Genomic DNA, 27,876 nt, shown 5'->3' on the forward strand with positions numbered 1-27,876 from the left:
AAGAAATAACCCCCTCCCAAATTCTAGTACTTTTAATTTAGTATTTTTTAATCTAAGTTTACTAATTGAAAAAGTAGCAAGGGATGTGCTATTTTCCCTGACTTCTGTGCAAATCAATGAACAGAAAAATGATTAGTTGGGGACATTTTTATTGATTTTAAAATAGGTTTTAAGATTACAAGAAATTCAATTCCACTGAAGGTTTAAAAAGTTAATCATATATGATCATATGTTGTATGTTCAGTGAAGAAGTAAAAGCAAATATATATGGATCATCATACAACATCCAATGAGTTCTGTGCTGTAGGAAGTTACATTTATACTTCTGCCTAAGATTAATGAAATACTATATATGGTCAACTCACCTTTATGGTTAATAGCAGCTGTACTTTAAAAAGATACTGAGAGATGAATTAAAGCAGTGGCATTTCGGTGTTATAGAAGATTGATGAATATCAATCAGATATATAAAACCATGATACGTGCTCAGAATTATGCCTTAGAAGAACAAACACCATTTGAAATAGGAGATAAAAAGAGTAATTCTCTTTGTCGAGTCGTACTGATTAACAATCTGCAGACAATTCAGATCCAGTGGCAGTACTATCAGGTAAGAAGGAGAAAAAAACAGGATAAGAGCAAAAGAAAATCTGTTATGTTGCAGTATTGAAAAGAAATTGAACATTTTATCAGTCTGTGACACCGGACTAATCGTGCTGATTGATAACTGCATTTGACATATCACGTGAAGATTTTCAAAAGGGCAAACTACAATTTTGAGTGTTTTCAGGAAATCCATATATAAATATATTGAAGCATATACACACGTAACTAACTCGCAAAATGTAAGTATCAAAAAATATTCTGCTGCTTGTTTTTCCAGATCAATTTTTATCTTTTCCTCTGTAGATGTTTATCCCTTTCTAAAATCCTATAATCCATCCAAAGAAGGACATGAATCACTTCCGGTGGCCTCTCATCCTCTCAAGTATTTACTCTCTTTCCTCTCATTCTTATACGTTAATTAACTCTCATCACTTCCTTTCTTCCTCCCCTCTGCTTCTATCCTCGGTTGCCTTGGGACTTAGAGCAGGCAGCCACTCGTCCTGTGGCCCCTCACGCCAGGCGGGAGGGCAGAAGATGGCAACACCAATGTGGCCTCCTTCAGCTACTGCCTCCCTCCCGCCGTGAAGAGCCGCCAGCAGGCGCCCACCCTTCCCCAGGGACGTGTGAGGGAAAGGGCAGGGCCTCCCGACGGCCGCGGGGCGGGGGCCGGGCGGGAGAGGGGCGGCCAGCCCTCACGGTGGTAAAGGCGCGCTCGCCACCCTCTTCCAGCCCCACCGGGCGTGCGAAGGCGGCCGGCGCGGGGGGAGGAGCGAGCCCGCCCCCACAGGGCGCGGTGCAGGCGGCCGCCCGCGCCCCGCCCCGCGAGGCCCCCGCCGTGACGCGGACAGCGTTAGCCCCGCCCATCCACCGGGTTTATTGGCGGGGGGGAGTGTGGGGGGGAAGGCTGTGTGTGAGTTTTGGTTTCTGTCCTTCCGACTAGTTTGTCCCTGCAGACGACCTATAGCGCCTTTCCCCCGCCCTTTTCTTGTCACGCTCCGGCATGGAAGGAGCTGGGGCCCCATCGGAGGGCCTGCGCTACGCCGAGTACGCCAGGGCCCCTACCGGCGCCGGCAAGGGCCAAACTGAGCTGGACCGAGGGCTGGTGAGCGCGGTGACGGCTGCGTTGGGACGGGGAGGGGGGAGAAGGATAGCGGGCTCTGCCCTTCCTCTTCCTCTCCCCGCCCGCGGAGCCGGGGCGAGGGGCGGGGGCGCCCGGCCGCCCCTCCCCCCAGCCTCTGAGGGGTCCGCGGGCGGCGGGGGGGCCCCTGCTTGCCCCCCCCCCCCCCGGTGCCTGACGGACCGTTGGGCCGCGAGGGGACCCCTTGTACCCCTCCCCCCTCGGTGCCTGGCGGACCGTTGGGCCCTGCCCTCCTTCCCGGTCCCGGGCTTTAACCCGCTGGGAGGAGACGGGGTTGCGGATAGGAGGATCCCGGCTCTCCTTGCCTCCGGGCTGGGAGGCCGGTCGGTAGCGTCGCTGGGGGAGAAGCTGCGTGTCCCCTCGGCTCCGGCGGCGAGCGTGGCCCTGGGTGGCGCAGGCCGGGTTGTGCGGGGGGGCGGGCGCCGGAGGGCGGCCGCGGGGTGTCTCACCCCTCCTGAGCTGTGCTCAGCGCTGACTGACGCAGTGAAAGCGCCTCGTACAGCGCCCAGCCTTGCCAGCGCCAGTTCAGCTCCCCTGGTACCAGCCAAAGTAGGAGCTCGTCTGCCCCTGTGGTCAGCGTTGCATTGATCAAGCTTTCTCATGCACGAGAGGACAAGGCCTGAAATTCTGTTACCTTACCATAAAAAGGTGTTATCTGTGAAATTTTCACTTACCCTGTTGAGTTTTATTGCTGCAAATCTGAATATTAATGGTTTTGTAGAGCTCTGGAAAGAGGAATTCTCATCTGACAGCTTGTCAGGTGGGAGAGGCTGAACAGGTCTGGAAGGGGAGGCAAAATATCTCCTGAGTTCCCTATGTGATGCCAGGCTCTAGTGAGAAGGGTTTTTTAGCTTTATCCCGTTTCTTTTTTGTGTTCACTTCAACCAGTTCATGAGACAGTGAGTTCTGCTTAAAAAAAAAAAGGGGGGGGGGGAAATATGTGGATCAATGCTTAAAGCACTCATGGGTGTTTGTGTGACTAGAACTAAACATTTATTGTGTACCGAGGGGAAAAAACCTTTCATGCTTTTAAAACAATCTCAATTATGTATTTGCCTTACTTTGATTTGCATGTTATTGCATCTATAACATTTATTTTTCTTTTTAAAAAACACTGCATTTTTTTTGAATCAAAGTTCCCTATGAGTGACTCATTCATTGATACAACAGTCTAGGGCTAGAGTGTCTTTTTTCAAGGACAGTCTTTCTGTGTATTTGACAGCAAGTTGTGTAATCTTAAGAAATTTACTTTGAAACTCATCATTGTCACATCTGTGTGCTTTCCCTGTGGAGTGGTAACAGTGAAATTTCTAGTGAATTTTATGAGTCTCTGGAACTTCTTACCTGACTTGGATGAAAGTTGCATCTGGGGTTAGTGTGGTTTGCTCCTTTGTTAGTGTGAGTTGTTTTGTAGTATTTTTGCTATGGTCTAGAGGCTGTTGTAGGTTTTCAGAGAGGACTAGATTCTGGATTACTGCAATCTTCTCTTGAAGTTTATTCTCTAGCCAGATCTTTCAATGAAGAATACAATATCCTCTGCTTTTAAGCATTTCTTTCTGGGCAGTGTTCAACATTGCTTTGTGTTGCTGTCACAGTGATTCATAAGGTTAAAGTTTAGCTTTAGTGAAATTGAAGGTTGATCCAGTAATTGTTTAGATGATAGTTGCAACTGACATTGCAGCAGAAGAGATGAGAAAGATTTCGAAAGGGGCTTTGTGTTTGCAGTAGCCTAAACCATGTGCCAGTAGTCAGCCAGACTTGAACCATTTCAGCCAGCTGTGGTGTTTTCACATGCAGATTCAGGTGCTATGAACTGTGAGAATTCTAAATCAAAATCCTTGTACTGCTGTGGTCAGCTCTGTGTTGTGGAAAAATGGAAGATAATTCAACTTTCAGTCTCCAGGTACTAAGACATCCTTTTACGTGTAGCTGTACCAGCTCATCCAAGCTTTTCGAGGGATAAAATGGGTAGAGACTAACTATTTCTATAATACCTGGAGACTACATTTGTTCAGCAGAATGTGGGAATATGATAGTGTACTCTTGGCAATGGAACATATTTCACACATATCTACAGTTTCTGTAGATGCTCTTGTGTAGATAGTTAGTGGAAGAGGTGACAATATGCATGCTCATTGATTCCTAGCTAATAACTTGAGAAGGAGGTCAAGTTGTATATAACCAAATTCCAAAATTTTGCTAGAGAGAAATAGCAAGAATAACCATAGTGCTGTGCAGCTGGCCTCTTAGGTCATACAGGATTAACAATACCTTTTTGCTGCAGTATCCAAACCAGAAGAAAAGATTTGTAGTAGAAGCAAAGTCTGACAACAACCGCATCTGTCTCTTAGGGCTGAAAGAGCTCTGTTCTATATCCTACCCTGAATCTTGGCTGTGAGGTGTCCAGGGTGTTGGGTGATGTCACTTGATCTTGGTCACTTTTATTTTCATAGTTGTTTTGCTATAGCATGAGAGTTTGGAGAGATGAAAGAACAACAACAGCAATACAGAGTCTGTTCTTGAGGACAGTCATAAGAGGACATTGTTAATTAATCAATGTATATTCAAGAGGATTTGCTTGAATGCCTTATGTTAACACTGTTATTAGAGAATCTGTAGCTCTGTCACCATTTATATGAAAAAGTCAGAAACATTAGGCATAGTTTTATATATAAAACTAATTGGCATGAGAGTTGGGTGAGTATGGAAAAGAGCATCTAGCTGAAACAACTTTTAATTTGCTTTTGGAAAGTGAATTAGATTTCATAGGAAGATAAGATTGGAAGGAAACTGGTTATGAAATCAAATCTGTTGCAGATAGCCTCATAAGATATTCCAACTGTAAAATGTATCTTGCTCCATATTAAGCTAATTAGGAGGTTTGCTTTAAGACAGCCTTCCAGTAGGCTGTAGCTATTCTTCTGTAGAATAGAAACATTCTGACTTCAAGGCTAGATACAAATGATTATTTCAAGTCAAGTATTTTTATTAGAGGAAAAAATAGTTTTAGAAATATTTTTGTACTCTGCCTTAAGATACTTGTGAATCATATTTTTTGGCAATATCCAACATTTAAAATACTTTATAGAACTATGTTTTTAATTAAGCAAGTAATTTACACTTGTGTATTTATTTAAATATAGATACATATTTCCTATTTTGCTGACCCATTACTAAGCACGGGCTAATAATTCTTCCTGTTATCCAACCCAGAACAAATGATTTTCTCTGTGCTTTTTATTTCATTATGCTGCACCTTTCTGACACCAAAAAGACAGCAGAGCTCTTGTTGTATGTCTGAAAGCTAGTTATGAAAAGAGCAAAATATTTTTCATTTGACCAGGAAGGGTATTTTTTCCTTATTGTAATAGAAGAGTCAGAATATAAAATTCAAATCAAGCAGCTATGTCTTAACCTTCATAAAGGTGGTTCTGGTAGCTAGTAGTCAGATGTAGTAGCATTGTGCTAAAATTTCAAAATAAATAATTTTCCGAAGTTCTCTTTATGAGTTTTAACTTGCCCTTTTTTTCAGTTACATAGAAGGAAAGGCTACAACGCTGTTGTTGCTGTTGCATTTTTTTTTTTTTGAGTGTGGTTAGGTTAGCAGAGCACTGTGAATTAGGAATTTGCAGAAAGAATATCTCATTCATCCCAGTTTCTTGTGCTTAAGAAGTTAAGGCTCCTGGAAAATTATATGTTAAAGGATTGGCCATAGATCTCTGTATGCTAACAGTATATGACATATTAATTAACATACTGTGTGTTTTGGAGGTATATGCTTTATCCTCTTGTTTGCCAAGAGTAACTTGTTACCACAGTAAGTCAGGTCTTGGAGTTGCTTCTCTAATGCTTATATTTTATTATACATGTTTCTCAAAGGAATAAGGAAAATCCAGTGGCCAGGCTGCTGTAGCTGGCCCTGCTATTAGCAGGAGGGTTGGACTAAACAATCTCCAGAGATCCTTTCCAACCTCAACTATTCTGTGACTCTGTTTTGCAGATTAGCAAAACTTTCTGTATTGTTTGTGTCTAAGAGGGTTTGTTACTGAAAACTGAACTACATAGTAAAATTAAAATACTGAAATCAGCAGAATAGGATAGGGTTGATGACTAACTTTTGGGAGATGATGCTTCGAATAAAGAAAGGGACAGATGCTACTTTTTAATCTTCTATTTCTTTATTTTTCCCTCTTGGATCTTAAAAGAATGCTTTCATTTAAACTTATATCTTGGAAATTTCTTAACAGCATTTTTTTTGAAAAAAATGAATGTCAGTTGTCTCATAACTGAAAGTCAGTGAATATTTATTAATTCATTGAGCCTTTATGAATCTGAAATAAAATGCATTTTCAAGCAATGAGAACCAAAAATAGTCATGATGATAGTTGTCTTATTATGTCATAAATGAGTTGGTCCCTTCTAGAGTGATAGTGAATTGCCTTCCTTTAATGTTGACAAGAAATCAGTGCATTTAATTGAAGGCCTGCACTCATTGTAAGAATAATATTTAGTACTTTATATTTCAGAGCACTGGACAAACATTGACTTATTATTCTAAATCATCTGAGATAAGTGAGTGTAAATAAGGAAACTGAGACAAGCTGAAATTAAAGGGTTTACTTGAAATTATCATAAATTTTATAAGAGAGCCTGTGTCAGTGAAAGATAGACTATATATATTTTTTTCATTTTGTTAGATTTAAAGTCAGTTTTTTCACATGGTTTTAGCTATTATATATTCATCCCATGGCAAACATTCAAAATGCCTCAGCATCACAAGTTACCATTTCTTGGCTAAGCTGTGACACACGAGTGTTTCCTAACCTGTTGGTAACACAGATAAGGCAAGCTATCCTTAACCAGTGATTCTCAGCCTTTTTGGTAGCTCTACCTCACCTGAAATGTGGGCAAACTTTCATGCTTCTCTGGCTTGAACTCCCCATCAGTTTTACCTTGCTTTCTGGCTGGTCTTCAGATTCCTGTTGATCTTGCTTGCCACTCCTGTTCTAGAGCTGCTGCCACTCTTTCTTAATCTGCTGCTAACGCTTTCCACTGAGATTGATATAATATACCCCAGCGGACATGGCTGACTCTGTGTAGGGCCCTCAGGGGTCTCTATATTGTGTTCCGAGTCTGCTCTGCAAAACACTTAAGCTATTTCTACATTGAGCTGACAGAGTCTGGGTATTATTTTTTAGCCTGTTCTCTGTGCTTTACCTTACCTGAGATGAGATGTCTGCTGCTAATACCTTGTCAGTGACAGCATGCCTTGTTGTAAACTGCTGACTTAAACCACCTTTATGGTGGTAAAGTATAACTTAATTTTGACAAGCAGAAGCTAATAAATATTATTTTTTTCCAATGTGAACTATTTCACACATTGTTGGGCTCTTAATTGACTGTAACCACTTGTTCAGAGTGACAGCTAGAATCTTTTACTAAGTCATGGAAAGTCTCTGGTGAATATAAACCCATGGTCGCAAACTACAAGATAGTGAATAATATATGATGTCTGTAGTGCTACAATATTTCCAGAAATATTGTGGCCATTGCTGGTTACTGTCTAAATATAGGGTTTAGAATTTTGTAGTAGGTTTTGAGTACTGAGAGCCTGACAAAACTGATTTGTGAGAAGTGGAAAGAATTATTAGTTTAGTGAGGAGATGAACTGTATGCTTCATTATTTTATATCCTCTAACATTTAAGGTAACGTACTTACGTTTTTTCACGGTCTAAAGATGAAGGGAAATTTTGTGGAGCAGAAAGGAACAACAGACATAAAACTATTACATTATTTTTACATGCTTATCATTCAGAAATGGATACTAATATTGAGACTGAAAGCTACACTGAAATGGGAGAGTTAAATACCTAAAATGGGAAGGACAAGTAGATTTTTAAGCACCTCTGGCTAAAACTTCCCTAATCTCTGCTTTCAGCATATTTAGTGAGAGGTGCTTTTTTTTTTTTTTCTGTAAAACCAGAAACCTCTCCAGGAAAAGGCAATATTACATTATGCAAATAGTTAGAATAGCCCCATTTGAGTAGGTAGGATGTAGGTGTCTAGCTAAAACACATTAGGATCCAGAAGCTATATGTAGAGGAATACAACTTCTTATATAGGCTCTGAGCAGGTTACCACTTTTTCTGTCCTGAACTCAATATTACAGACAGCAATCCCCATCACCTTCCTTCAGATACATAGCTGTAGGGAGTAACTGGGTGCAATGGTTATGCCTATGTTTTTTACAGCTGTCTACAGGCTGAGAAAGTTGATTATGTGTTCTAGCCCCTACTAATCCAAATCTAGAAGGCTTTAAAGCCTCTATTTCCCAACTCTTCCCCTATTCCTTCTCTGTGTAGAAACAGTGGGTTAGAAAAGTTGAGTACAATTAAGGACAGACTGTTTTAGCCCAAGGTATCTTAAAAGCGACAGGAATGTAGCTCCAAATCCAGTTATTAGGGCACACACCTTCAAATTTGGGATTCCAGTTCTGCTCTCAGGTTTGTTGGTAGAAAATATATAAAACAGTAACTGGATAAATGCGGAAATAATCATAGGAGCAGAAAGCCACACTTAGAAGAATCAGTCTGGTGATAAAGGAATTTTTACTGAAGATATATTTTGAGTTCAGGCTGAAAAGGCCTCATCTGATTTCTCTCATTTCCTGAGTAGAAGTTCAAGGCACTATTAAGCTATCATATGATAAGACATGACAGGTAATGCCATATACTACTCCAAGATGAATGAATTCATTTCAGATAATATATAGGCTCTTCAGAAGTGGATTTGATAGGCTTTCCATTTCGGTGCTGGCTGCCCTGAGTTCTGGAGACATGTGAGGAATCAGTCCTTTCTTCAGGGTTTTTTATTGGATGTCTTTTAGCAGCTTCTCATTTAACATGGAGATGCTTCTTATTGTTCTTCTTGAGATACCTGACCTCCTTCAAGTGCTGTATAGGGAAAATATATACACCTACTCCAGGCCTTTGGATTTAGCAAAAGCTAGGAGATACTGTGGCATAAAGATTGTTCAGATAGATGTTCAGTGGGACCTAAATTATATGTTAGGCTTAAAGTGCACTTAAGCTGATGATGAAAACTGCCTGAGGAGTGTCATAATTCTATTTACAAATATCTACTATAAGATAGAATCCAACCAGAAACTGACAGTAAGCAATGAAAAGATGTTACAGGGCTTCATGTCTTCACTGGGGCTTCCATGGGTCAAACAATGAAAAATGGGAGATCCCAACTTACCTTTGTGGCCTTAACTGTGGTATGGGACTGACTTCTTCGAAGGAGTGCTATGAGTCAGCTGGGATCAGGGTTCTTTTCTTAATGGGCAAGCCCATTACAGAGTTTAAGTTAATATTCTGTTCTTATTTTTAAGCACTGTCATGATGATATTCCCAGTAAAAGACTTTGTCAAACAATATCTGGTGCCTTAGAGTTTTTGAACTCTTGATGTTTTTGTAATACACTGATACTCTCTGTTATTGTCACTTCAAAATGTGTTGAACTAGTCTGCAGGACTTATTTCAGGTGCTGCTGATTAGTTGTCTGCCTTGGGTTATTTATTAATTTATTTTATTTTATTGCATAATGTTAGCTCTTTGCCAGTGTGTATTCACTAAGTTGCTAATAAGTACTTCCAAGTTAAATCCAGAAGCATTGGTATGGGTTAATAATGGGACTGAACAATAAAAAAAAATGTATCCTGTGGAACACAGAACTACTTCCTTGTCTTCCAAATAGATTACATACTAAATGTCGAAGTCACATCAGAAATACTTGCCACTAAAGTAAGAGCTGAATACATTTTAAATCCAAATTTGCAGTTTATTCTGACTTCCATTTTTCTGTTTTAGGCCAGAACTATGATAGCAGTTGGACTTGGTGTTGCAACTATTGCATTTGCAGGTAAGCTAAATTACCAACAGTGTGTGGAACTGGCACTTGTCAGATGCTGTTTCGAAAAGGGTTGATGGAGTTCTTGGGAGTATGAATAAATTGGGAATTAGAAAGGTTGCCTGAGAGTGCTGCTGGAGAATTGTGTCCAGTTCCTGTCCTGTCCTGTCAACATCCTTGACACATTTCCAAAATTCTTTCTGAAGAAGTCACAGCTGGAGAAACTTATTTTATGGGCACTGGCTAAAGGACTTCCATCTGTGTTTTTGCCTTCAAAATGTAATGTAAAAAGATGACTTTTATCTTTTTTTTAGCATACTGCAAAGTGGAAGCTCTGTAGTATAAAAGAACACAACAGGATCTTCTAGTGGGAAGGTGATACTTAACAAATTCTAATGGAGAAAAATACAAATTTCTAGCAGCTATAGCGATTTATCATAGTAAGCTGTTCCTGTAGTACACTGTCTGTTACCTGAACTCTTTACATCTAGGCTGCATGTTCTTCTGAAAAATAGGTTCTACTTTGACCACAGGTGTGGGTTTAATATGACTTACATGATGGGTTACTCAGACTAGATGATAACAGTGGTCTGTTTTGGTTTTGAAATGCGCAAATTGATTTTAATTACTTTCAGGATGTCAGATTTTGCATATTTGGCTATGTACAAACATTCATTCCAAGAATAAAAGCATTAGATGAACATGTTACATCACGCTTCAGCAGATGTTTTGTGGGTATTGCTATTTTTTTAATTAAGGGAAGGAAAGACAAACCCTTTGGTGGATGCACACCCATTAAGCAGTTGGTTAATGTATGTGTTTGTATAGACACAGAAGAGGAGCGTTTCAGAATTTCTTCTGCTAGCTGAGTTGTGGAATTAGTGACAGCTAGCAAAGAAGTGGTAAGAGAAAGCCTTAAGAAGAAGGTGAGGTAATATATTAATAAACCACAGCTTTTTAGCTATGATATTCCAACTGTGGTTTTAACTTCTTTGTTAATACAGGCATATGTTTAGATGACTAAAATAACCTATGTAGACATCCTGTATTTTGAGAATGAAAGCAAGATACTATCTGAATAATGCAGTGCCTTTTTAATAAATTGTTTTACATTATGTATAATAGTAAGTTACATTACTAATGAATAGTTAATCAAAACAAAAATTGGGTGGGACTCAGAGGGAAAATCCGACAGTAGCATAGCACAAATCTTGATTCTGAATTTGGTAAACCTACTTTGTGCTTCCAAGATCAGTCTAATCTAAGGTCCCTTTACGGAGTTCATATAGCCTTTCTAAGCTATAGACATATTTATTGCCATTGGGGAGTTGAATGATTGTGAATCCCAGAAGATCCTTTCTTTGTAACTAAATAAAAAATGCAGTACTTGCAAAATGTGTGAGTAAGCATACAAAATCACAGCAAGAAGCATGTAGTACGTACAGTTTTTTTCTTAAGATATAACCTTTGAACAGTATTTAGTAAATGATGTATATCCAAAGCTAAAATTACATATTGTCCTCTTTCTTAAAGTCACTAGACAGATGTCTCCATTTGTCATTTGCATTTGAATCTATTTATTCTGTGAGGAAACAATCTTTTCTGGCCATGGCTAGGTTTTTAGATTAAATATATAAAACTTCTTTTTTCCCTCCCCATAGTACAAAGATTAAAAAATATAAACCATTGCAAGTTCACCATGGGACTTCTGCTGGGCAGGCCTCCAAAACTGGCTGTTCAGGGAACATCTTGGAAAGCAATAAAGTGCAACAGGGTTGGACAGCAAATAAATGAGATGAAAAGATTAACAATGAAGAAGGATTTTGATTTTTAAGCCAAAATTATTCATGCTATAAGCTGCTGAACAGATGTCAAAGTTGTGTGGTTTTTTTTTTTTTTTTTCTTCTAGTGAATATTGGTTATAATTTCTTTTAACTTCAATCTTTTTCAGGTCGTTATGCATTCCGCCTCTGGAAACCATTGGAGCAAGCAATTACAGAGACAGCAAAGAGGATTTCAACTTCTGTAAGTTTGGAAGCTACTGGATGCTAATTTTATGAATCTGTATTTCAATTTTTTAAAAATTGAGCCACTTTGATGTAGAATATAGTAAGTGCAAGTTGGTTTTTTTTCCAGTACAGGGCTGTTCCTTAGTCCGTGTGTTCTAGTATTAATCTAATATATTTTAAACACCTGTAGATGAAGCTATAAGCTATATCAAAAGATGTTTGTGAGATCTGATAAGCAGTTTTAATTTTCCCGAAGTGATGTTGCATTTTTCAGAACTGTTTGCTGGTAAGTTTATGAGAAATTATTAAAGTGAGCTGAAGTGGGCTAGAGATTACAAAGTGATTACTGCAGCTTCCTCTTAAAAGGCTGAAAATAAAAGTTTAGTCCTTTGGATACAGTCTTAAAAAGCCAGAAAACAAACTGATAGGGAAACTTCTAGGAAAGGTTGCCAAAGCTGGGAGGGGGGAGGAGAGGAAGCTTCTTTTCTTGCTCACATGAGTTGTGTTTTGTGTTCCCCATCTAACTGGAACTTTTAACCAAGTTTCTACTCTTTGTTTTGCCCTATGTATTTAAAAATATAATAATAAATAATATAATAATAAAGAGGCAGGAAGTTGACTGTTGTCAGAGGATCATGTACAGGGAATATTCCAGAGCATTTGCTTTTTGGCTTTGCTGATTACACTGTTCTCTGGTAAATAAATATGTTCCATTCTGTCTGAGTAAAGTAATTCCCACTGAGATAGGTGTCTGCTTGTTTAAAGGATATAGTGCCCTTTTTGATGCTGGTGGGGGAAGATGTTGAGGGAGTAGTTGTTTTAGGTTTAATATGCTTTTCAGGAAATAATAAGGTAGGTTTTTAAAAAAGTGTTAATTAGCATCATACCTATTTATGTGAGACTGATGGCAACACAGGCTTTCCTATATGCTGCATATCAAGAACAGACAGAAGTTAGAGTCCAGATTCGTTGGCTATCTGTACACATTCTGAAGGTGCAAGCTTGATCAAATGCAAGCTTCTGTGCAAGGGAAAGATACTTGAAACATGGACTGTCCTTTTGGACTGGCCCACACTTGTTTTTAATTGCGGTGCAGATAAGCCAGGAATGGTGTTTCTGGATCAGTTATTGCTCTCTGTTCTATTTCTTCTTGCATTGCTATTGTGTGGCCAATGCCAACATTTTTTTTTTTTTTTTAGCGTCCCTTTTGGAGAGATTCCCACCTTGCCTGCCACAAAGGCAAAGGGGACTTGTAGGTACTGTGAATTCTGTTGCTTTTATACAATGTGTACAGCCTGACCTACGGCCTTCCTGAAAAGTAGTTAGCAATAAGAACGTGTGGCTTCAGAGTAGCGTGGGCTTCAATTTTCATCCTTCCTCCCTACAAGTTTTACTTCAGTATTCTTTTCATCCATTCGTGGATATAAGCTATAGTGTCTAAATGCAGACATGCACACATAAGAATATGGACTTTTTAACACATGGAAATATAACATGCTACTGCATGGGAAAGTGTCCGTTCTGGGGAAACTGTAGCCCTCAGAACCAGTACACTGAGCCAAGCTCACTACGGCCTATCTCCTTTCAATCTTAATGACTTTGAGCCCCACAGAATTAATGAACAACCAAAAAGAGCAACCTGGGAGCATCTAAATTTTCACTGTGTTCCTAATCCATGGACTTGCATTCTTTTCCTGCCTTCAAACCCCTCCTTGGAGCCTAGAATTTTATGTTGATCGTAAGTGCAGTATCTTTCTTCTCCTGTTCTATTTCTGAACTAAAAAATACAAGATTACAGTGTAACACACTATCTTTTACCTGCTGAATACAACAAAACTTTGTTTTTCTCTTCTCATTTGCCACTAACTGTATGTACTTGTTAACTTCACATTTATGAGGGTAATGATAATACTTATACTTCTGCAAGCATGGTGCAAATTTAAGATTCTTGTCTCATTCTCAACCAAGGTATTTAGGCTTTCTGCTCTACAATTGCTTTCTTGGATTGTATGTTTTGGGACTTTTTTCTGCCGTCTACAGTCAACTATTTCCTGTTTGTAATTTTTCTTTAAAGCAATAGAAAGAGAAAATATTAATTACTGAGTAAGTTATTTACCTGTGTAAGTCCTTATTGCCCAAACTATGTATTCTTTATGTCTTTACCTGATTTTATTTGGGGAATTTGAAGCTGCTGAATATAATCTGTGGGTTAGCTCCTTCACTCTTTACAGCATATTGCCTTCTAAACCATGCTGACTAATGGAAATCAAGCAGTTAGTACTTCTACAAGAACTGCATTATTGGGGGGAAAAAACATTTGCTGTGATATTTAATGTCTAGGTTTAGTGTTACTCTTCTGGTTTCCTGTGGTGCTTCGAGACACCTAAGTCACTAGAGTTTTCAGTGGTTACTCTACCTTTCTAGAATCAAACCCTTTCCCTCATGACCTTCTTTTGTGGGAGGGTATGAAAGAGCCTTATATTTCTAAGCTAGCTGGTTCTCTCTGTGACCTTTTCCATTCTCCCTCCCCCATTTGAAATTTCTTTTTCCCCTGTTTGCAGTAGGAGTCAGAGTTCACAATGGCTGCAGTCTCAGAAAATAATTCAGATGCTATTTATCCTTTCTTCCAGCTCACTAATAAGTTAGGTAAAGTCTAGCAGAGCAATTAAGAAGCAATCATTTTAAATGCCTGTACTGCTGTATCTTGAGTATCTGACCCTTTCTATTTATTTATATAAAGAAATAACATGTATAGTCAACAATTAGGCTCACCTTTTAATTAAAAATAGCAAGTAAAACTTGTTATATTTTGCTCTGAATTTCTGCCTTCCATTTAACTTTAATTTATGGCAATTAAATATATAGACTTAAATTTGAACTGTAAATACTGCTGTAATTTAATCTTCAGGTTTTCCACTGTGTTATTTCAGTGGAAGGAGACATAAGAGGAAATGTTATCATTTCCCCTCTACAGCAAGGTATCATGCTGGTTTCCAGAGAAATGCTGTTTTAGTATGAACCCAATTTTGTTGCTGGTGTTGCTAATGCCAGTGGTGCTGTTCTGCTTTTTTGTGTAGTGACGTGACTCTATTGGCAGTAGAAGGAGCATAGCCTAAATAGTCATCTGGCTTTTCTTCCTCACACAGGCCTTAATGCTATTAATCATAATGTCAGTGATATCTTAAAATGGGGGGGGGGGGGGGGAATAGAAAGTATTTCAATGGCATTAGCTTTCCCTGTTTGGTCCATGATATTGAAGACTGAGCTATAAAAATAGCAATTCTAGGCAAAATGAACCCCTAAAATCCATAAATTCCACAATCCTGAAAGTCCTGTATTCCAGAAGGAAAGGGTCTCTTCTACAGCACTTCATTAGAGATTTTTGCACTCCCTTTCTGTGATTGGATCTGATTCTGCTCAGGCTCTTAGAGTTCTGAAGGAGAGGTCAGGGTAGCAGTCATGTCTTGTCATTCACTGAAAATAAAGCTTCTAAAGAATAATATAATTTGCAATCTGTTTTATAAATTTTTTCTAAGTAAAGTTAGGGAAGTGAAAGATGGGCTTAACAAATTATATTATAACACATCTTCTCAGTAGTCCGTTATTATATTGTTTTTTTTTTTCTTCCCCTTTTCCAGTGTTTGCCATCTTTTCAGTGGGGGACTATATTGTTGGTGGAGCAACACACAGTCTTCAGGAGGAAAAAAACCCACTGCTTCATATAATATGATGTAATGTCTGGTCTCAGTTGTGGTCTTTTGCCCCTCTCTCATCTGGCATGGAAACAGCAATCACATTTACCCTGTGCAGTGCAGGAAGGTATCTTGAAGATGTCACAGCAGTAATGAATTGGATTTTCTTAGTTGACTGCCTTTTTTGAAAATTTGCAAGACTGAATACACATTCACAGAGCAAATCCTATTTGCATTTCCTACCTCCCTCCCCCTTTAATAGAATTTGTTCAGGAAGCAGAATTTGCTTACGTAAGTTCCTTTTGCATGCTGTTACTGTTTAGCAAGTCAAGTAAACAAAATGGACTCCCCCCCCCCCCCAAAAAAAAAAGTATGAAGAAATGGAGAGCACTTTTCAATGATTTTTCCAGTACAGAAATTGTTTGTGACAAGTCAGGATTAATAAATGATAAAGTGATAGAACTGCCCATTCATCGAGGAGTTCTTTTAACAAGAAAATATCAAAGTATTGTTGCATTTTGCTGTGGCCATTACTTACAATTAAAACGTAAGAAACAAATTTGCTTTAATATGAATAGCATGCAAAAGTTGCTCTATTTGGGAACTAGAAATTTGACAAGATGTTTCCTAATAGTAAGACTTGGTGTTTCTTCTCTTCCTTCTAACCAAGGGGGAAAAATGGCTTTTATATCTAATTTCCGTTTGCTTTATATTCCATTTAGGAGCAAGATCTTAATTGAAGAAATTGATTATTCTTGCCACATGCTTCACTTCCGAGAAGAAAGTGCTTTTCCTTGATGACCAACATGACGTTTTTGAAGGTTCTAGTTCAGATTTGGTTTTGTGCCAAAAGGCATAGACCACAGGATTTCTTTTCTCATTCCTCTTGGAAGCTAACTGAGTTGAGGCGTCTTAAGGTTATAATAGTGTCAGGGAAGTGTGCTTTAAAAACATGAAAAAGTATTTCTGAATTTAAGCCTACAGCCATCCTTCCCTAGTCTCTGATTTCAAATGAGCTAGCATGGTCAGTACTTCAGATGAAGACTGCCAAGATTAGAGAAGAGCTATGTCAGAGATGATTCAAATATTGCTCTTCTCTACGTGAGCAGTGAACCAGTGTCCTCCTGTATTAGAGTTGTATGCTAGGATTAAAGAGCATAGAGGAATTAACCTTTTCAGAGATCCATCTGTGTGGTTTATTTCCCCCCCCCCCCTTTTTTTTTTGGAAGCTTTGGAAAATGTTTTGCAAGACATTAAGCTATCTTTTCTCTCCCGCCCTTAATTGTTACATGTCCTTGTCAAATTTCTGTATCTTCGCCTGCTCAAGGACCTTACCCAGTGACCCTTAAGTCACTAGGATCACTTCCTCTTTAAAGGCTGGAGAAGGCCCGGTGTGTTCCCTGAGTATCACACATTCTCACCTGTGATGTTGATGCGCACTATTACAGACTGGCTCTGTGTTACCTTATAGCAATGGTTCTTCAACAGTTTCTTGCTGTAGGCATGGCATGTCTGCAGTTGCTTCCCTTTTGATAACTGGAGTGTTACAGTAGTGGATACTTGATGTATGGTGGCAGGGGAGAAGAAGAAGAAAATTTGTTTCAGATCACAGCACCACATCAGGAAATCTCTGTGGCTGTGTGCAATTTCATGGCTACACTAGGGGATCACTGCCTCTAGGGACAATTAATTGTGTATTGGTAGCAGGTGAAGTGTTTCTGAACAATACTTTTGGGTGAATGTTGCTCCTAATCTTAATTAAGGGCTAGGTTTAGATATCATAAGTAGAGCTTTATAAATACTTCAATGCTTTTGAAGTTAGCTGAGAGAGAGCTTGTGTAAATGTAAGACAAAATTCTCATTGGATGTGAATAGATGTATTCAGTAGCTTGTAGGAAAAATGTTTCATTAAGGGCTAGGCACATTTTTACTTGGGGGTAAAAGGAACATTTGAAAAAAAAAATCTCAGTTTTCAAGACAGACTCCCTTTGATAGCAACAAAAGAAGCTTATTTTTCCCCAGCTGATAAATTTTTCATTGAGGAAAGAACTTCAGTCTTGTCAAGTGATTTCTGTGTGCCGGTTCCCAAAGGCAGGCTGTCTCGGAACTACATCTGCTGCCTCTGGGGCTTGTGCAGCTTAGAGAATTGTTTGTGTTGCAGTAGGCTAGTCCTTAATTCTTCTTTAGAAGCATTTGCATTGAGGAGATCGCAGCTAACCGTCAGTGGTGGTTCAGTAACTTTTTTCATTTAAAAATGCATTTGTGGGTTGACAAATACGCTTTCAACCCTTTTACTTTTCCCTCTAATGACTATTAATTGTTATAATTATTTACTCTCATATCCAGCTCATTCTTCTTAAATTTTCTTTTCCCTCTCTTTTTTTTTCCTCTCCTTAAAGCAGTGGCTAAGGTCTTATACGCTAACGAGTTAAAAAAAAAAAAAAACGAAACAAAACAAAAACCCAAAATCCTATTTCTCATCCTCATCAGTAATGGGTGTCGAGGAAAGGACATAAGGGCAAATGTAGGCTAGGGTTTCCTGTATACTCCGCTCCTTTCCAGTGACTTCCTACAATAGAGGTTGTAGCTCTGTGCTAAATTTTTGTTTGTTTTTTTGTTTGTTTTTTTTTTGGGGGGGGGGTTGTTTGTTTTTGGTAAAAACTTGTTTAATCACTCTTTAAACCCATGTAAATTCAGCCATCCAAAACATCCCCTGGCAGTGACTTCCAGGGTTTAACTGAACACTATGTGGAAAAGTACCTCCTTTTGAGTCTGCTTCTTCCACGTGATGCTCCTTGTTCTCTTGTTATGTAAATCAGTGAATGATCTGCTGTTAACCTTCATGCCCTTTGTTTCCCTCCCCCCCCAGACCTCTATCATATCTTTGCTCATTCACTTTTTACAGACTGAATATCCTCATTTGCTTAGTGCCTCAACTGAAAGCTATTTTGTTCCTTTTTGTTGTCTTTGTTATGTTTCTCTTTTTTTCAATCCTACTGTTTCCTTTTAAGATGGGGGCAGAGCAAATTTGTGGACAATATTGACAGGAGGGCAGGCCATTGATCGATACCGGTGTCTGATTCTGTTCTTCACTAGTTGGTTATATCTTTATGCATTTATGTGCTCTCTTGACAAATACTAAGCATTGAACTGAAGATTCCATAGAATTGTTCATTAAAATTCTAGGACGCTTTTCTTATGTAGTAAAAGCTTACGTACATTGAGATGATTTTAAAGCTGAAATTACAAATGCTGTTTCTCAGTGTGCCTTGTTTTATATTTATTGGTGCTGGATGTCTTTTACAACTCTGAGCTCCCTTTTCCCCCATCACTGAATATGGCATTGGCACAGACCCCCTTGGGAATCCTTTTGTGACCTTCTTTCATGGAGATAGTTGGCCATTTGCTGTTTGTGTTCTAATCACTTGTTTGCCCATGTGAAGACATTCTCTCCTAAACCATGGCTACTCTGTCTTTTTTTGGTTTTCTGAAGAACAATTTGATGAGGGACCAGGTCAAAATCTTTTGGAAGTGCAAGCAAATTACATCAACCAAGTCACTCTTGACTGCACAGTCATCAAGGAACTGTTAATATGTTTTTGAGATTACTTCTTGTAAAAACCACATTGACTGTTCATCAGTGTAAAATATTTATCTGTTCTTATCCTTTTATTATAATTTATACCTGCTTTCTTGGCAAAAGCATCTGGACATCAGAGTGATTGTCCATAATTCCTTAGATGCCAGAATCCTTTCTAAATGTTGTCACATTTGTCACTTTCCATTGCACTGGTACCAAAGCTGTTGTTTATCCCTTTTCCTTGATAAACACCCCCACCCTTCCACCCTGCACACACAGTGTGCCACTTCATGCCCATATGTACTTTGATTATGGACTATTTTGCCTGAAGACAGGAATTTAATAGCTTTAGCTATTAATATCTCTTATTAGTAGTAGAAGATTGTAAAAACACAGTCATTTTTAAGTTAGCTTTTATATGTGACAGGAGAAGTCCTTTGATATTATCTGGTTACATATCTTTAAGATAAATTACAGACAAATATAATGCTCTGAATGGGTTCATGTATTACGATTTAGGTTCTGGCATCTTGCACATGGAACTAATTATTTTCTGTTTTTCCTTTCTTCTTTATAGAGTCTTTCATCTTACTATAAAGGAGGGTTTGAACAGAAAATGAGTAGGCGAGAAGCTAGTCTTATTTTAGGTGTAAGGTAGGTGTGTTGTGTTAATATGTTTTTGTTTCTTGATGAATCTTGAATGAAAAAAAATCCATATCCCAAGAATGTGGAATACTCTGGCCAAAATCCTAGCCTCATTTTTAAGGCTTCTCATGGCTCATAAACCATTCTCATAAACTAATATTCTCTTTAAGCTAAAAAGCAAACAATAAAATACTAATAAAATGTGAGACTTGTGTTTAGCTTGAAGGCATGGTAACGTAGTGCAGTGGAGAATAGAATTGGTGCTCTAGAAATAATCAGAATAGCACATACTATGCTAATCAGTGTGATTACATGGCCTGTTCTGAAGAAAAAAGAAAAAAACCCAAACCCTTGAGATAAGCAATATTGTAGATTGTATTAATAAATGAGGAAAGCAAATCAATTTTGCTCTTTTTTTTTTTTTCAAGTCACTATTTCCCCCCCCACACACTTTTTGATTTGTTTGAGTTTAAAGAGTTGGAGCATACTCCAAACAAAAATACTCAGGGAGACTTGTAATTTAGAGCAGGTATAGGAAATCATTTCCAGGCTGAGGAATCAATAGATTTTTTTCTGCAATATCTGGATGGCTAGTGGTAGCATCCATCTTAGTGTTTTCTATAAACATGAACAGTGAGTTTGAAGGCTTTTCAGATGAGACAGACAGATCTGGCTATAAGTAGTAGTTCTGGTTCAGATTGGCTCTGAATTTTAAGATTAAAAATATTGATTAAATTTAAGATTAAAATTGTGGAGGAGGATGGTTTTAATAATCTCCAAAGTAAATTATTTCAGGTGATGGCAACTAGGAGTTAAAATCCTGTTTCAATGTACTACTTATGTTTACTTCTAATGTAATGGGGATTATGCAGATGTAACATTCATTTTAAGAAATTGTAGAATAAAAGATTACATTTATTTGAAATATTTCATGCTTGCACACTGAGCAGGAAATTAATGAGTGCTACTCAGACATATTTCCTTTGATCTTTAAGTTTGATAACGTATTAACATTTTAACTTATAAGGGCAGATTCAGTGATATTCCAGAGCAGCACATTGCAGCTTATCAAAGTGTGTTTACATTGGCTATGTTTAGCCTGAACACTGCTCTTTTACTTCACCTCTGAAGTTTCATCACATGCTGAATCAGAATCTGCTTTTATTTTTGGTTTTAATAGCTTGAGTCCACACCTAGAATGATGACACTGCTTGGTGTGTTTGGGCTTAGTCTTGCAAATGACATTTGGAGGGAAATTCTTCCTTACTGTTTAATAGATTGAGTCTTTAGTTGCATAGAAGCATGGCTAACTTCTTTATAGGAAGTTTTCAGATTGTTTAAAAACACCTTTATAGACCAAGTTTAACTTGCTGTTTACTAAATTATAAATATACTCTTATAAACAGTGCTACATGTGTTCTAATAGTGCTACCAAAACAAAAGCAAGTCAATTTTAGAGTGTTAAGAAAACTACTAGGGTGTGCATAAACCAGATCTGACTAGACACTGATCTTATTATTGTAACTTTTATCCTCTGTGTCATTAGTTCCAAGTTATGTTAAGTTTTTAGGCAGAGACCCTCTTCATTATTTTGAGTGTCAAGTATACATGGGCACCCTAAAAATAAATACAGAGTATGATAAAGGTGAGCATTTAACCATTGCTTTTACATTTCAAATGTACTGACTTTTTATATGTTTCAAATATTACTTGCTAATAACCATCTGGTAGGGTTGTAGTATTTTTGGTAAAAGCATGTACATGCAATGTTTGCATTTAAACTGTATAAAAGGTGTCGAAAGCTACAAAGTACTGTATTGCAAATATTCAATAATTTTAAATTTTACTGTTCTTCCATTAGTTGTCATGAAGCAGAGCTGACTACTGAAGTTCACTATAAGCATAGCATTAATTTTAACAATTGAATATGCTGTAGAAGGAACTGCTGGTAGGAGAGGAGGGAGAATGTCTGACATAAGAGGTGAAAATGTTATGAATATTTTCCAGCTAATAGACAAAATTAAATGTAATGGTTTGCTACCATCAGATCCCTAATGCTGAACTTTCTGGAGTTAGATAATATGTCTGAAGAAAATTGTAAGTTAAAATTCTAGATAAAAGTGAATGTAGCTTTGTACCATTTCCTCCATGAAACAAGATGGAATGTTTCTCTGTCTGTAGGAAATACTTAATTGCTTGTGAATATAAAAATGAATTTAAATAAATATACTTTAGTTTATAAACTGTTTAATGCAAGAGTATAAAAATTAAAAAAAAAAAAAAACCATCAGGCTATTACATTAAAATCATCATATAAATGTACAAACAGAAGGGAAATATTTTAGGTTTGAAAGTCACGCTTCAAATATGCATTTTTTTTTTTTTGGCCTTTTTTTTTTAAAAAAAAAAAGAAGGCAAAAAAGGCCAATTTACTGCTCAGGTAGGTATACCATTTGATCATAAAATGACTCCGGTTGAAGGGACCTCGGGAGGTTTCTAAGCTAACCTTCTACTCAAAGCAGGGTCAGCTGTGGGGTCAGACCGGGTTGCTTGGGACTTTATCCAGTCGGGCCTCGAAAACCACCGAGGATTTGGGAACTGCACAACCTCTCTGGGCAACCAGTTTCACCACTGGACTGTCCTCTTGGGGGAAAAGCTTTCCCCTTGTGTCCAGCCTGAACTTCTTATTTCAATCTTTGTCCATTGCCTCTCATCCTCCTGCTGTGAACCCCTGTGTAAAGCTTGGCTCCACCTTCTCGGTCCCCTCCTGGTAGGTGCTGGTGGGGCTGCTACGAGGTTCCCCCAAAGCCATCTCTTCTCCAGCCTGAACAAGCCCAGCTCCCTCGGCCTCTCCTTGCAGGGCAAGTGCTCCAGCCCCCACCACCGTGATGGTCCTGGCTGAACCCCCGCCCGCTTGTCAATGTCTTTCCTGTGCTGGGGTCCCAAAACTGGATGCAGGATCTGGATGTGGTCTAACAAGTGCCAAGCAGAGGGAGAACAGTCCTGTCCCTCAACCTTCTGGTTAACACAGCGTGGGAGGCTGATGGCCACCTTTGCTGCTGGGCATGCTGCTGGCTCACGTTCTTGCTGTCCCCCAAGTGCCTTTCAGCAGAGTTGCTCCCCAGCCCAGCGGTTCCCAGCCTGTATCATTGCAGGGTTTCTTCCTCCACCGGTGCAGGGCTCTGCCTTTGTCCTAGATGAATTTCATGAGGTTCCTGTTGGCCCATTCCTCCAGCCTGTCTAGGTGCTGCTAAATGGCAGTGCTGCCCTCAAGTGTATCAACTGGTTGCCCAAGACGACAGAAGTTTCAGGTCATGAGGTTAGTGTGACTCAGGTCATGAGGTTTAAATATGATTTGACAGTAGACTTTTTCTTGGTAGTTGACTAGGAGTCTTCAGTGACCAGTCATGACTGCAGAATAGGCAGTATATTATGAACTATTCAATTTGAATGGTATTTTAGATCAAATTTGGTTTTAAATACCAATTTCGCATTGCTTTTCTTTTCTTCTTTATGCACAGTTTGCACCTGCATGATTTGCCATAATATACAACTACAGCTTTTCCATAATTTGACTTTTGTGGTCTGAATTTCTAAATGTGATATATCAACTTTCCTTTATATCGTTACACTATTAAACAAGGGATTTACAGATCAAAACATGGATAATTGTTATCCTTAGCTGTCTGAGAACAAATCATTTCATTTTTAGAGCTATACAGTTCAAGGCCTTTCACCCTCTCTTAATTCTTCCTTTCTGGATTACTTGGTTCCCTTGAAGTATTCTTTTCTTATGCAGTTCTGTGAAATATTTTTGCAATATACTCTAAATTCCCTGTGGCAGAATAATAATTACAGGTTGTTTACTTCCTAACTGTAGTTAGGCTGATACCTTGCATTCAAACTGTATCTACAAAAAGATTAATTAATTGAATTATCACTGATTAAGAAGTGATCTGAAGTGGAAAACACTGCTTCATTTCTCCATGCTAACAAATTAAGAAAAATGAAACCATTCAAATTTAAATATTACTGTTCTTTTGCATACCATAACCTACTGTGCTGGCACGCTGCATCCATAAGTGGTTATTTGTCTGGTAAGGTACATATTTAATTTAGTTGAAGTACATGTTTTACGTATCTGTCATTGAAGGAAACAACATTATGTAGCACTTGTAAATCAACATGTCCCTGAATGTAACACATTGAACAGCTTTGCAAACATAACAAATACAGTTTTCTCAGGCCCCAGTGGAAAGAATTTTTATTTATAGCAACAATAATAATATTTACAGTAGAATAAAATATGGTAATATTAAATATATGTTGTTTTGTCACTGGTCATATAAACACCCATTTTCTAGGAGAGAAAAAATATTTTCCACATTTAATGATAAGATTGCAAGGTAGATTTACTGTAGAGCTTTTTGTTTTGTTTTGTTTAATTTACATAGCAGTGGATGTATTGAGTTCAAAAAAACCTTGAAAGATATTTGTATGCCTCAAATACACAGGCTTTTTTACAATACCCTTCTCAATGTGTCTCTCATGCCTTTGTTAATATGTTACTTCCTCAAAGATGCAGTTTTGTGTTTTGCCCACAAGATGGTGAAAATCTCAAGTTTTAATTGTTTTTTAAGTCAGTATAAATTGTTAATTTATAGCCTGGGTTTGGTGGAATTTATGATAAGCACTTCAGTTTATTTTTGTAGTCCGTCTGCTGGCAAGGCCAAAATCAGAACAGCCCATAGAAGAATCATGATTTTGAATCATCCTGATAAAGGTAAATAATTCTTTTTTTTGCTGTTGTTAATTAAAGCTGAAAAAGAAGAGGCTTAAATGACATCCTTCAGTTTGCTGTTTGTGTAAATGAACACAATCAGAGCAACTATGTGATATTTTTTACAGACTAGACTTGAGTTTGTGCGTCTTTCCCTCTGATAAAACAGACTGATACCCCCCAGGCTTTATGAACCACAATTGTAGTAAGTTGTACAGCTATATTTAAGGTTGCTTCCTAGATATGTGCTGCTTTAGTTAAAACCATGAGCTCATGGACCACTGTTTTACACTTTAAGAAACTTATTTAAAGGTAAGAATAAATGAGCTATAATATTTTTGTGTTAAACATTCCTGTTTTGAACTGGGAGGGAGCAGTCACATGTTTGAAAGTAACTTTCTGTGGGAAAGTGTTCTGCAGTCACTAACTACATCAGTGATTGAATTCAAGGAAATTTGAAATCCTTTGGAAGAACTGTGAAGCTGGGCACTGTTGCTTTACTGGCCAGGTTTTTAATGTAAATTTATCTTACAGAAAGGCTATTATTATAACTTTAACTACACTACAGCTGGTTGAGAAAGACAGTCCATATGCTCATTGCTGTTTCTACTTTAAAATAACAGATGGTGAAGAGTTGCACTGTATTTCAGAAGTCAAAAGGGGGAATTGAAGTTTTTTATATTTTTGACAAGACTACAGGGTTCCCTGCCTGCACCCATCTTAAGAAAATGAAAAAACAACTTGGCCATGTGTTTAGTTGATGCTTTTCTTTGCTGTCCTTACCCCTCAACTTAATTCTAAAGCTGTCCTGCTTATTTGATGTCACATCATTTCATTTTTTTTACACTTCTTGTAATGTATAAACTCCACAAACAAAAGCTGGAGAAATTCTCTTCTGCATTTGTAATATGTTGTGATTGTCAGAGATCTCTTAACCAGCAGAGTGCATAGTAGGTTAAATTTTTTTGATAATGAATTTTTTAATTTTAGTGTAGCAGTATCCAGAGACTTAAGCCAGAACCGTGAATCTCAGCATGGATGCTGAGTAGGCCTAGAGAGACAATTCCTGTAACGAAGACTATATATTTTAAGGGACCAAGCTTACAGCTGTAATGCACCTACAGCTGGGCACAGTGTAAGGTTTGCTGTACACCTCGTAGGCTTTGGAGGCCTCCTGTGTGCTGTCAAGATGGACCATTTTCTCAGTAGGAACACCAGTTTAAGGAGTTTGTGCCTTTGTGCCGCCCTGCGGCTCTGTTGGTACAGCCACAGAAAAAAAGTTTGTATAATGTCTTTAGCTGCAGAGCTAGGGCCCGGAGTAATCTTGAACATGTGGCAACAGAGACCTGTTTGCTTACATAAATATCTTGATTCCTTAAGGGCTCTAGTAACAAAGCCATGGTTTTAAAAATAATACTCAACTGCCAAATGTTACTCTAAAAGATTTTATCAGTTGGGTAGACAGAAGAAAGGACAAATATGCAACTTTTTCAAATCAGTAATTAATTAGCTGAGAATTGAAACTGTGAAAAGAGAATTATTAGGAATAAGAAATATATAGAAGATGTCATAATAACATCCACAGTTAGGGCTATTAAAACAGTTGTGCATTAATCTTTACATAATTCTGTTTAAAAGTATTTTTATAGTGATACATTGTATGTTAATTTCTTCAGTGACTAATTTTTTGAAAGAATACTTCTTCCCAGATACAAAGGAAGAGATAAGTCCTTTGGACCTCCCTAATTATAAACAAACACTTATGCAATGATGAGATTGAATTTTCTCTCATTGCAGGGCTACAGAATTAATATGGCAGTTAAGGATGTAAGTGTAGTGAAAACACTTCTAGCATATTTGAATTTACTTTTAAGATCATGCACTCTTGGCATTTAGAAAATCAAGGCACAGTTAAAAATTACTTGGGATACATTGTTGCAGTTTAGCCTTTATTGTTTGATACTCTTGTCTACTCTTCCAAGCAAGCTATGCTCCAGGTAGTAAATCCTATTCCTGGCTAAAAAGCTTATAGGTTTTAAAACCAAACATCGTGTATCTTCCAGTAGTCAATTCTCTACTCTGTTCTTTCCCTGCTCCACTTTCCTCAAATGTGTCTTAACTATTAGGACTACATTCAAACAAAACCAAAACACGAACAAGAAAACTGAACTCCATTACTTCTTCCAGTTGTTTTATTAGACCGTGAAATAACCTTATAATGATTTGGATTCCTGCAGGAATGTCCTAAAGAAGTCTTTAAAGAAAGCCTTGCATTTTTGTTTTTATTTACATATGTTTAGTGTTTGTTCTTCTGTGTGTCTCTTCTATCACTATCTTTTCTGCTGAATGAAAAATTATGACAGAGGCCTTGGAAAAGGCCATTCAGTACACGGTATTACTGAAATCACCTTTTTATGTTTAAAAAAAAAAATACACACACACACACACACACACACACACACACACACACACACACACACACACACACACACACACACACACACACACACACACACACACACACACACACAGAGGTGTATTCTAGTAAATGTTAAGCTACTGATATAGACCTTGTAATGTTGTTTTCAGTGACTGTAGGCAGATGGTTGGCACTCAAGGGGGAGTAAAAAAAAAAACACAAAAAGACCACTGAACTGTAATCAAATTGTTAGATGGAGCGTAAAGCAATGACAGTGTTCAGGACTAGAAGTTAGAAGGCGTACCATGTTTAAATAGCTTTAATGTGACAGTTTCTGGCTGGTGATTCTGGGTGTCTAGAATGGGAGAGGCTGGGGGAGAGTTTTTTTTTTTCTTTGATAAAAATATTTATAAAATTTTGCCTCTCAGTTTTCAGGGTGGTTGGGAATAATAGCCATCAGCTTTACGTGAACATTCAAGACAGCTGACCTTGCATACGTTTGCAGCAACACACTGCACTGCAAATCTAAGTCAAGCTTATTTAAAGTGAACTCAGAGGATCATTTTAAGACTTTTCTTCATCAGAATGACTTCTGAGACAAATTGTTCAGCATTATTCTTCAATTGCTTCAGTTTTGATTGCATTTTTGTCATATTTCCCTACTCATTATTTTACTTAATATCAATGACATTTTTAAAGCAGTCTTATGAAAAGGATTTTTTGAGGAAGGAGAGGCTAATAAAATTGAGTAATATCAGGATGCTGTAAGAGGAGTCTGATATTTCATACGAATATGTAAATGGTATTCCTTTGCCCTTTCTTTTCAGGTGGATCACCTTATTTAGCAACAAAAATAAATGAAGCAAAAGACTTGTTGGAATCCAGTGCCAAAAATTGAAATACTAGGCCTTAAATAAAAAGAAACAGCTTTTTACACGTCTCATTCTGTGGAAGATCGAGCGGATGCATTGTGCAACAGCTTTCATATCTACTTCTTCTGCACAGCTTCTTAGAACTACATTCAATGTTTGTATTTATTGTCATAATTAAAGGTTTAAGACTACTTAAAAGTAAATTGAAATATTTTATATGTGA

At 38.0% G+C, this 27,876-nt stretch overlaps 1 protein-coding gene across 2 annotated transcripts; it reads left to right on the forward strand.

Moving 5' to 3' along the window:
- Nucleotides 1-1,447: 1,447 nt before the first annotated feature.
- On the forward strand, nt 1,448-27,876 carry DNAJC15 (DnaJ heat shock protein family (Hsp40) member C15). Of its 2 annotated transcripts, none has more exons than XM_026099194.2 (6): nt 1,448-1,708; nt 9,617-9,668; nt 11,608-11,681; nt 19,515-19,591; nt 24,295-24,365; nt 27,609-27,876. In XM_026099194.2, the coding sequence occupies exons 1-6, from the start codon at nt 1,607-1,609 to the stop codon at nt 27,677-27,679; spliced, it is 447 nt and encodes a 148-aa protein (XP_025954979.1). In that variant the 5' UTR covers nt 1,448-1,606; the 3' UTR covers nt 27,680-27,876. The 2 variants fall into 2 exon arrangements, with proteins under 2 accessions (XP_025954979.1, XP_025954980.1); XM_026099195.2 differs by lacking the exon at nt 1,448-1,708 and adding an exon at nt 1,885-2,392.

Source organism: Dromaius novaehollandiae, chromosome 1 (genome assembly GCF_036370855.1).
Source record: "Dromaius novaehollandiae isolate bDroNov1 chromosome 1, bDroNov1.hap1, whole genome shotgun sequence".
Lineage (NCBI taxonomy): Eukaryota > Metazoa > Chordata > Aves > Casuariiformes > Dromaiidae > Dromaius > Dromaius novaehollandiae.